Source organism: Eptatretus burgeri, chromosome 13, assembly GCF_056783735.1.
Source record: "Eptatretus burgeri isolate ZD-2024b chromosome 13, Ebu_testis_v1, whole genome shotgun sequence".
Classification (NCBI taxonomy): domain Eukaryota; kingdom Metazoa; phylum Chordata; class Myxini; order Myxiniformes; family Myxinidae; genus Eptatretus; species Eptatretus burgeri.
This window is the reverse complement of record NC_140973.1, coordinates 32,379,089-32,392,349: the sequence shown is the minus strand read 5'-3', so window position 1 is coordinate 32,392,349 and position 13,261 is coordinate 32,379,089. Positions and strand designations below refer to the sequence as shown.

General features: G+C 42.8%; 1 protein-coding gene across 2 annotated transcripts; it reads left to right on the top strand.

The window, feature by feature from the left end:
- Nucleotides 1-208: 208 nt before the first annotated feature.
- Nucleotides 209-12,008, top strand: LOC147014199 (uncharacterized). 2 transcript variants are annotated; one of them, XM_085850715.1, is made up of 4 exons: nucleotides 209-760; nucleotides 2,495-2,923; nucleotides 5,166-5,279; nucleotides 11,207-12,008. In XM_085850715.1, exons 2-4 carry the CDS (start codon nucleotides 2,798-2,800, stop codon nucleotides 11,510-11,512), a joined length of 546 nt encoding a protein of 181 aa, XP_085706841.1. In that variant the 5' UTR covers nucleotides 209-760; nucleotides 2,495-2,797; the 3' UTR covers nucleotides 11,513-12,008. Both variants share the same exon structure in this region; 1 of them encodes a protein (XP_085706841.1).
- The last annotated feature ends 1,253 nt before the right edge of the window (nucleotides 12,009-13,261 follow it).

The following is a 13,261-nucleotide window of genomic DNA, read 5'->3' as shown; positions in this document are numbered from 1 at the left end:
CTTGCAGACATTTCTTGCTTTCAAGAAGATTCGTGAGGACAGGAGATGTTGACAACGGACCTACAGTAAGTTAAACCTGTAATTTCCTATGAATTGCATTCACTTACCATTAAAGATAATAATTGCAATAATATGTTTAACTCAATAACATGGCCATGCTTCTGCTTACCCCACCCCACACCCTCAACCCTCCCAAACAGACTGGCATGCCTTGATGAATCTACTACAGTATATCCAAGCATATCACAAAAACGAACAGTGTGTTACGCTGTCCCATTGTTCCTGCCAACACGGAAGACGTCAGGAGTTGCAGCACAAGGGAATCCTGAACCACATGGCAACCACACTGTCTCTTGGACAATCCCACTTGCAGAATATCAACAAGGGATATTTTCACCGGTCTGACAAGAGCTGGAACCATCGAGGATCACCGGTATCTCCATACAAATTGGTGAACCACTTCCAGCAGGGAAATGCTCGAGCATTAATAAAGAAAGAGAATGTAAATTTTCAATTCCTAATTAAGGAATTGCTGAAAAACCCTCATTGTGAGTTCAACAGCCAGGTTGGGCTGAAAAATGCTGTCAGCCCAATCATGGTTTTCCACGTGACCAACGACTCATGTAGAACAGGGATGAAGACGAGCGTCTTGCCAGGTTCCGTAAACAACGGTGAAGTCGGTGCTATTCGAGCATCGTACAAAGACCACGTCATGAGGAATGAGTGCCAAAAACAGCACGAAAGTGCCACAACTATCCAGGTAAGGGCACCACTTTATACATTTCCTGTTCACCAACCTAGAGCTATGAAATGGGCAGAAATACACCAGGTTTACATGTTGGGATGGTTTGGTCTGAGAACATGGATGAGCAAGTTTGGGTGATAAGTTAAAGCCACACGTAGTTGTGATTTGTCCATTGTGTACGACTGTCCATGGAATTCAGGTAAAAGTCCGTTGATGTTTTTGTCTTCTCACTTCCCGCTTCACATGATTGAGTTCAAGCTTCATGATCATGAGTACAAACTTACATCTTCGTGAGTCCCTGGTATCCTCGACTTGTGCAAGCTGACAACAACCCACTCATTATGTACTCGAAGAACCTCAGGTGGTTTCGTGGATGTGTACAAAGGAAATGGAAAGACAGACTTGGACAGAAAAATTATTCAGGAAGATTGGCAAATTGAACTGGGATTTCAATCTCAATTGGTGTCATGGCTGTAGCGTCCTCACCGAGTCTGAGAGGTCGGCTTTTCAAACCCCAGCCGAGTCACGCCAAAGACTTAAAAATTGTGTGTGCTGCTTTCTCGATTGGCATTCAACTTTTACAAGGATAGAACACGGGCAAGCCCCATAGTTTGGCATCGATGGGGAGGAAGAAATTCCTCATGAGGAAATGCCCCTCTGAGTGTGGTGAGAAAGGCGGCGCCATTGTGTCCAGATTACCCCAGGAAATGATGATGAGAATATTTAAAAATTCTTCTTAATGTCACTCACAATGACAATACTTTCCCATGAGTGTGGAAAAAATCATTTCACGCGACTCGACAATCAACTGGTGTTGCCCTTTCACATCCGAAGACAGTCATTCACCTGAAATGTCCAAAGTACCTGATCAATTTGTGGACAGTGCAAATACTGCTGCCCAGACAGCAACAACTACACTCAAGATCGCAAGCAGTGTAACCTTGTGTCAAGGAACCTCCAAACAGACGAGACCACTCGCGGCACACTGTCAAGGCAGGAGTTTATCATTTGTTCAGAGTATCAGGGATGATTAGATTTTGGTGAAGATCCGGATACTATAATTTTTTGATTGATTCCTTACTATTGAGTGATCGGGAAAAAAAAAAAAACTATACAGAGCACGATATCTCAAAACGTTGTGGACGGAGTCAGATAAAACTTGGTGGATGAGGTGAGTCGGTGACAAGGACATAAACTGTTCAGCCTGGCGTATGTCTGGGCTCTACCGAGTGCTGTTCTAGTTGTCGTTGCTTTTCTTCATCGCTCAATCGTCAAGAAAATAATAAATCCTGGAATCCAATCATGTGTTGGAGATATTGGAGCGGACCTCAGAAAATTAAGAAATCCATGTACAATTCTTTTCACCAATTGTAGAACAATCCATCCATTGGGACCATACTCTGTGCGGAGCGTTGGTGCTGCCAAATCAGTATCCTTGGCTATTGGGCACAATCCTGGACAGGTCACCACTCCAACACGGGATGCCAGTCAGCTGGCACTCATTTTGCTGACATCAAAAGGATGAGAGGCAGAGTCAACCCCACCTGATATTAATTGAACAGCCCAGTGGGATTTGAACTCAGGATCCTCGATCCCAAGCTCACCAACTAACCATTAATGGCGACAAAATACATTAACTTAACCATAAACTGACAACCATCTCCAACTGATGTTAATCGAACTCCTCATCCACCGTGACTGGTTGAATGAAGCTTCTCCCATCATTTTAATTTGTCCTTTTCTCTGCAGGCAAACTACCGTGGATACCAAACGAGGAACCATCCGAAAGTCACAAACGAAGTGCATTTCTCAAAATCAAGCTCTCAGAGATATTCCAGCAGGACGAGTTCTCGCAGTCCCCGTGGAAGTCCCAAATGTTATCTCGACTCAACTCTAGAGGACCAGCGACGAGTATAGATCGGAAAAGTTATTCAACCTCGAGTGGGTCTTGATGGTGGCACCACATCACTTGATGTGAGTTTGAACATCATCAAGAAAACATCTCCACCTGGTGTTGATGTGGTGTCTTGCTATGGACTTGACAGAAGTGGGATGAATAGTCACTTCCTGGTTGATGCTGCCAAGGAAGGGGCAGTCGTCACCATCCAATCAGGATACAGAGGATATCGAGCCAGGAAGGATTTGAAAACAAAGCATCAAAGTGCCACAACCATCCAGGTAAGAAACAACATTTTAGAAACATTTTAAACAATCTCCAAACTATGAAATAATCTGCAGTTCTGAAGATTTAAATTTTCGATTGACCTCACCGCTGATCCCACTTGAGTCCATTGTTCATGATTCCTCCAGTTCAATCCCATCAAACAAATTTATCTCTCCATTATTTACAGGTATCCTTGTAATCTGTATTGTGGAATGAGCCGTGTCTGTCTGTCTGTCTGTCTGTCTGTCTGTCTGTTTGTCTTCTTATAACTTGAAAATGGATTTCAATTAATCGAATCACGATGGATTCAGGGATCTCCTGGGAAGGTTTGTGATGAACAAAACTTTTTTTGGGGAGGGGGGGGGGGTACATGGGCGAACGTCAGGAAACTGCAAACACCAACTTGTGACGCTGGTTATCCCCCACTCCCAGGATTCCTTTTTCTTCTTTCCCTTTTGATGAGCCATGACAGCAAAGATTGGTATTTCCGTCAGCGAAGTGAATGGTCTCATCGTCTAGTTTGTATAAAATAGACTCAGGACCTCCGATATTTACCCCATTGAGAGATTAAGCACTGTCTGCCTTCTGTCCACAAATGTCAGTTTATGATCGAGAAACAATTTGATTTAAATTGAATGTTATATTTTGAACATGAAGTGTAAAATAGACTTGAAGTCCAACAGTATGTTGGCTCTAAATCCATCCCAATCACACATGTGCAGAGAGGAGTGAGAGTTGTTTTTCCTCTTTCTACCTCTTTGGAAGTGAAATAAAATTGAAAATCATTCCAAACTGGGAACTTTCTGGTTTTAAGAATGTCATTACTCATAAAGGACACAAACAACAGGCACAAAGAACGATGTAACGTGTTCATTCAGGTGGTGCAAAAGACGCTGAGTCAACAGCGGCAAATTCCTGGAAAGTTTTTTTTTCTCGGACCTTTGAAATCTTTATTTTATTTCAATTTAATTATATATTTGAACACTGCAGAACACAGAATCACCTTTTTAGCAATATCAAAACTCTTTCCTTGAGCAAAACTTGGACAAAATATTATGGCATTTTACATCATCACGACCAATCAATTTTTCCGTTTGTTGGCCCCACCCATGTCATTGTTTCTGAAAACATTGTGGGGTTACATGTTCTCTTCTCTTCTCTTCTCTTCTCTTCTCTTCTCTTCTCTTCTCTTCTCTCTCTCTCATCACATTGCAGACGTTTCCATGCTTGCATGCCGTCTCTCTCTCCGATGTCTGTTGTTCCATGCTCATCGCAGAGCGTTGGTGCTGTCAAAGCATTTTCCTGAGCAAAGTATATCCTTGGTGGTTTGCCATTACCTTCCCAGCAGAAGTCAGGGCAGGAATTTGAATTTGGCCATGCTGCCAGTGATAGCTCAGCTACTCTTCACGAAGGACACTGTGGGGTCTTTAACATCCACCAACCAATGCTGGCAGACGGCATTCCTGTTAAACCTCCATATGACGGCACACACTTTGATGAATCACCCGACTAACAAATTGTGAAAAACCAGGACAACAGCTTATAGCTCGGCCGAGATTCAAAGCCAGGATAGACAGCTTCGACACGAGTGTGCATACCCCACGGCTATCCTGCCAGCAATATATACTCTCCAAGCCACAAATAATTTTGAATGAGGAAGAGTATGATACCCCTGTCTCCTACTTTCCTCCACGTACACATTTTTTGGACCTTTTCTACATTTCATGAACATTTCCATTCGAAATTTCATGCTCAACCATGAACCAAGAAGCCTTCCGTGACATCATAACACACCAGATTACCATTCAGTGAATTATGCTAATGTCAATCAGACCAGGAACAAACCAGCATCGGATATGGGATTTGAACCTGGTTTTCTCATTTCATGAGTCCTGGGTTCAGATGGGAATTCCAAACAGGTCACTGTTGTTGATTAATAAATAAATCTTTCATTTCTCTCCTCCATTACTCATCATTTCCCATATTTTTTATTTGTGCTCTTTCTTGTCATCAAATTTTTATAATGAATATTGCACCTGGAATCAGATCATGTGTTTAAAGCTTAGATTGTTGAGAATTAGACCCACAATGCCTGCCTCATCACGTGATTGTCAAATCAGGTGCTATGAAAGACTGAAAAAAAAATTAACGATTAACTGATAACCATCTCCACATGATGTTAATCCAAATCCTTCTCCACTGTGATTGGTTGAATGAAGCTTCTCCCATCATTTTAATTTGTCCTTTTCTCTGCAGGCAAACTACCGTGGATACCAAACGAGGAACCATCCAAAAGTTACAAACCAGGTGCATTCCTCGAAATCAAGCTCTCAGAGATATTCCAGCAGGACGAGTTCTCGCAGTCCTTGTGTAAGTCCCAAATGTGATCTCGATTCAACTCTTGAATTCGGAGATCAACCAAACGATCTCTGAATTCCCACTGTGTTCAACAGATTATAATGATATGTACTGTTTTCAACTAAATTAGCAATCCCCCATACATGGAACTAAATTAGACATGATAAATACATGGAACACATCTGGTGATCGACAACCACAATTGTGGAAGAAAAGGGAGCACAATCAAACTTGGAAACAAGAAAACTAATCCATGCCATTGGAACCAAAATATCAGAATCAAACCAGAAGCAAAAAATGGCATGCAGGGCCTTGAGAAAGCACAATCCTATCTCGGAGCACCACGATGGTATGGTCGTGCAGGTGGGCATGGCACAGGACTGGTGCACCACGGGGCAGGAGGATGGCAACAGGAAGATGAGATACCTCTGTACTCTTTCAAAATGTCTGTCGACGACGAGACGGAGAGTTAGGACCCGACTTCTGGCACACAGCCTGAAATTGTCCGCCCACTAGCAGTGGGCAGCTTCACCTTCCAGACAATCCCGCTGCTATCCAGCGCTCCACAGCTTACAACGCAACCATGGCCTGCTGTCTGGCAAAACGGCCCTTGAATCCATTTAAAACAGGGAAAAGTTTTCCACGTGCCTTTGTGTCCACAAGTCCTCTATTCTGCCCTAAATTACAATTACCAACTTTTTGGTGGAGATATTACCGATGGCTTTTCTCTGACAGATCCCAAATACAGGTGTAAATGCGACCGACTGGAGCACCCGGACCATGGTAAATTATTTATGAAATTTAAATGATTAAAATGGAGCTTTGTAGTATTTTTGAAAACTGCAAGCAGAAGCATTTTGGCATCCCACATGCAGACATGAGCGATCAGAATAAGTTCTTTAATAGTGAGTGCATTCTTCAAGCAGCTAAATAAAGATTTTTCCAAATGCAAAATGGATAGATTTTACCGAAAAACCACCCAAAACCAACTCTTAGTTAAAAACCATTGTTGGAAAAAGAGTCTTGATGAAGCCTCTGAGACCAGAGAAGGGAGTGGAGACAGCAGTGTGCTGAATGAGAGTGGGAAGGGGCAAAACGTTGATTCCTTAACGCTGTGGTTCCCAACCTTTTTTTGGTGGCGACCCCATTCCAGATCTCAGCATCAGAGCGCGATCCCTTGAAGAACAATGTTACATGTGTTCACAATTAAACATCATTATCGTTCACGTTTATTGCCCACTTATATTTTTGACAACAAATTATTGATACAACCATGATCAATGCGATGGCTGGGCCTGTTTCTCAGCCACGAGTTTTGCAATGCGCGGCTCAACGCCACTCAACGCGACGATCATGTCTTTCTCGATTTCAAGACGATTGCGGAACTTCGTTTTCATCACAACCATTGTAGAAAATGACTGTTCACATAAGTATGATGAAGGGTACGGCATTAGGAGCCGTATTGCCTTTTCGGATAGGATTCAAGCATTTTGCACCAGTAACTGGACAAAGACACGGACTTGTACAATGATTTCGCTCCGGAATCCTGTTTCAGTCTCACAAGCTCCTCTTGGGTGATATCATCGTCAGCAATGGCGTTTAATGGTGCACCGAATGGGTCTCGGGTCACGGTAAATGACTGGATATCGACCTCGGGAAAGTAGTGGTCGAACTGATCAATCAGTGACTGAAGGTGTTCATCGATTTCGTTAGAAACATGCTCGACTTGGATGTCTTCGGATTCTTCAACTTCCAGGTGAGCAGAGATGCACGGAAATAATACGAAATGGTTGCGACTCACTTTATCTTTCAACAATGCTAGTGTGGCAAGAAACCCTTTTATTTCGTCATGGAAGAACATCAGATTCGTGTCTCTGCCTTGAAGCGTACGATTGAGCACATTGATACGTTCAAAAATGTCACTCAAATTGCACAATTTAGTAAGCCAGTTACTGGACTCCAGCATTTCCACCCATTCATTCTTGTTTCGTGTAAGTAAAAACTCTTTTAACTCGTAAGCACGCAGAACAAAGTTTCCTTGCGAAAGCCTTCGTACTTGAGTGTAGAACAGTAAGTTCATGTGACCGGCGTCCATTTCATGACAGAATAATCTGAATAACCTCATGTTTAATGCGCTAGATTTGATGTGATTCACGATTTTGATCACCTGCGACAATACGTTCATGAGACTTTCGGGCATTGTGCGAGCAGCCAACGCCTCCCGGTGGATCATGCAATGTATCATAAATGCATGAGGAGCCACTCGCTGTAATTTAGCTTTAAAACCAGAATGCCTGCCAAGCATTGCAGGAGCTCCATCTGTTGTCGATCCAATCAATTTATTGAAGTCCAGACCTTCTTGATTGTAAAAGGTGTCGATTTTTGTAAAAATCTCAACTCCTTTAGTTGTTTCCAATGACTTGCACATCAAGTTTTTTGGATATGGACACCCAGCAGGATTAAAAACAAAACCTGTCAAAGGGCGGAGGAGCTCCTTGTGAGCCAACGGCCATCCATATCTAGTGCCCAACTGTGTCTGCGGACGTCCTCCTGCAGTTGGGTTACTTCTTATTAGGAGGTTGGTGGCAGGATTTGCACTCCGGCCACTGTAAAACCCTTCAATCCTCAAAACGCAAAAAAAACTGAAAACCCACTCCGTGGGAGTACCTCCTGTGCAGCTTCCCTTCACAGGGCAGCTCACCGGATGACGGGATTGGGGCAAAGCCTTCGGGACCCCCAATCTTTGATAGGAGGGAAACCACGGGGTAACATCCCTGGGTCAGATTGCGGGAGAGCGTGTTGGAGTGGTGCTGAGGTGTCGTCCACCAGACGGCGGTCTCCTTGGGTTAACCTGAGGCGGTCCCTTCGGGTGGGTGCCTGGAATGTCCTATCCTTAAGAGAGGATGATCACCTGTCTCTGTTATCATCTGAGCTCAAGCGTTTGGACATCGGGATTGCAGCTCTCTCTGAGGTTCGGAGACCGGATTGCGGCGAGATAATGGTGGGTGGTTACACCTCCTATTGGTCTGGTCGCTCTGATGGTCACCATACCCAAGGAGTTGCTGTAGCTGTGTCCAATAAGCTGACCCCAATGATAATTGAGGTAACACCGGTCAATGAGCGTATTATGAGATTAAGGATTCGTCACTCCTTAGGTGTCATTTCCCTGGTCTCTGTTTATGCTCCGACTGAGGCGAGTGATCTCACCGTGAAGGATGCATTCTACGCCACACTCGAGTCTGTGGTTGATCAGTGCCCCAGACGAGATACACTTCTAGTCTTGGGGGATTTCAATGCATCGACTGGAACTGATAGGGACGGTTATGAGGTGTGTGTTGGTCCCCATGGGTCAGGAACTATGAACCAGAATAGCACTAAGTTCCTTGACTTTGCAAGAAGTCATGGACTTAGGGTGGCTGGTTCATGGTTTCAGCGCCCACAAGCTCATCGCTGGACTTGATATTCCAACGCTGGCGGTGTGGCAAAGGAGATTGACCATGTCCTCATTGACGGTTGTTGGAGGATGATCCAGAACTGCAGGGTCTACCGGAGTGCTCAGTTCCTCAATACTGACCACAGGCTTGTTGTAGCAACTCTAAAGCTGCACCTTAAATCCTGGAGAATGGTCCATCCCAGCCTAGGCTGGATGTTGCCAAGCTCAGGGATGAGAGAGTAGCTGAGGAGTTTGCGAACAGGCTGAGTGGACACTTGGGGGGTCTGGGTGCTTTGGGGGGTCCTGAAGAGTTGTGGAGCGCCTTCAAGACCACCGTCCTTGATGTTGCCGGTGGATGCCTTGGAGCTGCAGACAAATCTGTCACATAATAGAAACCTAGCTCAATGAATTTGTCATTGTAAGGTCATTCGCGCGACGCGCCGGCCATATTTCTTCACAAAAAGTAACAACTTTCAACTTTGGGTATAGTATAGAAACGAAATGTTCAAGAAGGCTCTTCTTCAATAAGAAACGACATAAAATGAATAATAGAGGCACTGAGTGGTATCCAGTAATAATCCAGAAAATTCAAGCACTTCGCACGCAGGTATTCCAATGGTTGGCAGAAGTAGAGATGATGTAGTTGTAGCAGTTGTAGCGTTTTAAAGATGATGTGAAGAACTTGATATTCAGCCAACTATTTATATGCCTGCTGGACCCTGTTTGCACCCTTACTTCAAAGCAACTTTTGATCTGACAACGAGTACTTTTGATCTTACAACTTTCAGTGCTCCATGTCGCTGGGCAAACACGACTCCTTTCATGTCATTGTCAGCTTCACATGGTCAAAGCCATTCATGTGCACGTGTGCGGGAACTGTTCCTCCACTCTCACAAACTTTGAGTCCGTCCATTGCAGTCAAAAACCCAAGCATGGTTTCAGGGGTGTGGATGGGTAGGGGGTAAAAGTGCACGGTTTCGCTCCAAGTGGCCGAATTGAACCGAACCGTGAACCAACTACGGGTTCACCATATGGTTTTAACAGAGCAATGCGCGGTTACGGATAGAACTGGGCATGTTCGTTTAAAATTGTGAACATACTGTAACGCGCATGCGCTAGCCGGCTGACGAGGAAATATCATCCACTGATCACCTGAATTAGAGCGGGAAAACCCACCTTAGTTTCTATTTCCAGAACAAAATGTTGTAATGAGAAAGTAATTCTTGGCAATGTCAAGAATGTGGCAAGCGCTGTGTATCGATCACAGATTTACATACTTTTCATAAAAACATAGCATTAAAAAAAAGTTTTCAGACGAATCCACGACCCCATGAAAAGTGCTTCGCGACCCCAACTGGGGTCGCGACCCCGAGGTTGGGAACCCAGGCCTTAAGGTATATACAAGTGATTTGAATCAGGGTTTGCAGCAGCGTGAACCCTCGGGGTAGATGGGATTGCCAAACAAGTCACCAATGGTTTGAACAAACACATTTTGTCCTTCATTTCAATAATACTCTTATTTCTCATTTTTCTTTGTTTTCTCCTTTTTAGGTCATCTCTATCATCTCAGTAGAGATGACCTAATAATCCCAGTCTCGAAGTCTGTCCGTCCGTCCATCCGTCCACAATCAAACCGAGTGGAGACAAATAACCAAAAGTGGAATGGATAGAGGTCGATGAGACATGCACAACGATATAACTTTCAAGGTCGTCCAAGGTCGAGGTCAACGTCACGAGGCTGTCAAAGTTGCGAAAATCGTCGATTTCAAATCGTATCTCCTCCCTCATTTATCAAGAGAGATCAAATGTTATTAGTGATTCAGATACTATGGACTATTATCTAGAACAACACGAGCCATTTTTTTTGAAATTTGCTCTCGTTCCGATTTTATAGCCCTTCAAACTTCGTTCTGATTCCCCGTATGGGCCGTTCATAAAGTACGTACATACAAAAAAAAGTATTAAAAAAATTAAGAACCGGAACTCTCCGAGACAAATATTACATTTGAAGCTTTTGTCAGATTTAACTAAAACAATGGAACACAAGTTTATATGCACACTTACTTTCATTTATGACATTAACATTGTCTTGAATGTCAATTTGTACATTTATTTTCAAAATTGACATGCTGTGATGTTAAAAGAAAAAGGTAAATTACACCGCTATGGACTGCATCGTCATGGCTTACAAACATCGGTTCATAAGGAACTGCTGGCTTTGCAAGCGATTAGCGATGGATGAGGGGGGTGGGTGGTTTTGAAACCCGGAAGTAGAGCGTACGTACTTTATGAACTGCCCCTCTTCCAGTCTGGCACAGAGTTACTTTCGACCTCTAGCAGAGATGACCGGTACTCCCGCTCGGGGGTATTTTTTCTGGTGTTTTTTGTGAAAGTTTTTCTTTGTTTTTGTTCTTGATTTCTGTGCTTGAGTTAATCAAATGCTCATCTACTGAGACTGTTTGGATGAGGCTTCAACCATCAAATGATTTTGTTCCTTTCACTTCAGGTAAACTACCATGGTTACGAGTTGAAGAAAGATCTTGATTCAAAGGTGAAAATATCGACATTTCATGAACAGGATGAATTGGACGACATGTTTAAAGAAGAAGCTCAAATATATTCCAGCAAAGCCCTTTTGAGAAGTAAATTGGGAGATTCTCACGAACAAACATCAGTTAACGGTTCCCAGAATGAGGCAGATCTTCCTTCTCCCTCGTTTCACAAAGCTGGGGTGAAATCAGCTCAAAGATACCCTTGCTGCAGGAAATGTTTCTCCGAACGTCTCTGTTGTCACATCAACGAACGTTTATAACCTGAAAATCTGTCCAGAATTGGGGAATTAATGTAGTTTGTCCAAAGCAAACTCCCAACCTGAAAACTCCAGTGCAATGACCCCAGAGAAATTGAAAGGATGGACCAAGTTTAGGGACAACTTTGTCCTCCAGTGAACTTAATTTGGGTGAGTGAAGTGAAGCTGAGTTTCTTGTTAACAACTGCATTGTGGACTCACTCTCTCAACAATTTTACTTTCTTCAATCTTCTCTTTATCAACGGCCAAATTTATCCTCTGATAAAGAATGATACTCAGTTTCTCATCATAGTTGCAGTTTTTATAACCGATCAAAGAAACAACGTTAATCATACTTGGACCATTTCCATGGAGTACATTATCAGATTCCTTGAGGCAATCCTTTCTGATCATTGACTTTCTCCGTAACTTCATCTACATCTTGTATCACCTTGGTTGTTTCTGTCGAACTAATTGAATGTGTGTAATTCCAGAAACAATAAAGTATTCCATCACTTCATCGACGTATCGTACTGCCTTGTTTGTTTCTCTCTTGCCCATTCCTTGTAAATCCTGACAATATAATCAAACATTTTCTGGGTATTTTTGTGAAGAATTTTCATAACTCGTGAAAGTGTGTTCATGATACCAAGTGACACTTCAGAGATGATTAAAATGGTGTTTTAGGGACTCTTCAGCACAGTCTCGGTGTACGGACATTTTCTAATTGAGATAGAATTTAATTTGGACTTTTGTTGTTTGAGATTTCGTGAAAGAGAAGGAAATCGATGGGACACACCAACCAATGACTGCTCCACAGAGACATCAGTGTCACGCCTTGTTTCCTTTAAATAATCATACATTTCACATGTCAGACACTTTATTATGACCTTTCATGAAAGGTTTGGAGATTATGTACAAGAGCTTTCTTTTAAAGTTGATTTTTCAATGGAATATCGTTTATCAGTTTGATCAAAGGGGGTTGATTGTTGAAAATAATTCAGTGATAAACAAACCAGGAACCAACAAAATCGGATTTGGAAATGATAGCCAGAGAAGAGTTTGTACAATTATTGTAATTCCGTTTCTCTCGACACTGCAAGATCGTGCGGAAATCAAAACTGCATGCTGCCCTTCATTATGTTTCGTTTCATTCATTCTCTCCACATTGTACTCCATAGTCTTTGTTGAAATCAAGGCTGGTGATGCCGCCCCGTGTTCGTTCATGTAGAAGGCACATATCTGAGTCTATGGCAATTATCTGGATTAAAAAAGTGACTTCAGGAACAGATACAAACTCTTGACGTGTAGACATGCACGTTTTGGAGTGCAGTGAATATGTGCGTGTAAAATGACTGACACCGATTGGTGAAACGATGCTTTGTTAATTTCCTCTGCAGTTCGGACTGCAGCCCCCACGCCCCCCACAAGGGACAGCGATGCACGTCGTCTTACCCAGAGCAATGTAACATCCCTCAAAAATCATCCAACGGTCTTTGTATGCTCGTTCCTTTTCATGCAATTTGTTTTTATTCTGACAATATACATGGGTTGAAAAATCCGTTTTTTACCTTCACAGGAATTGAATTTCAAATTTCATTGGAATTGCATGCAAGTTGTACATGTCCATCATGACATCCTGAAAAACAGTTAGTTTCCTGTTTGGAATGATGTTCAATTTTGTTTTACTGCTCATCAGAGGATCGACTAAAAATATAAACTCACTCCTCTCAACACAAGTACGATTGGGATGTATAAAGGACAAAAATACGT

Bases quoted from the DNA above. Each gene is read 5' to 3' on its own strand.
- LOC147014199 (XM_085850715.1), top strand. From the start codon at position 2,798: ATGAATAGTCACTTCCTGGTTGATGCTGCCAAGGAAGGGGCAGTCGTC. The intron at 2,924-5,165 runs GTAAGAAACAAC...TTTTCTCTGCAG, and splicing joins AAAGTGCCACAACCATCCAG to GCAAACTACCGTGGATACCA. The intron at 5,280-11,206 runs GTAAGTCCCAAA...CTTTCACTTCAG, and splicing joins CGAGTTCTCGCAGTCCTTGT to GTAAACTACCATGGTTACGA.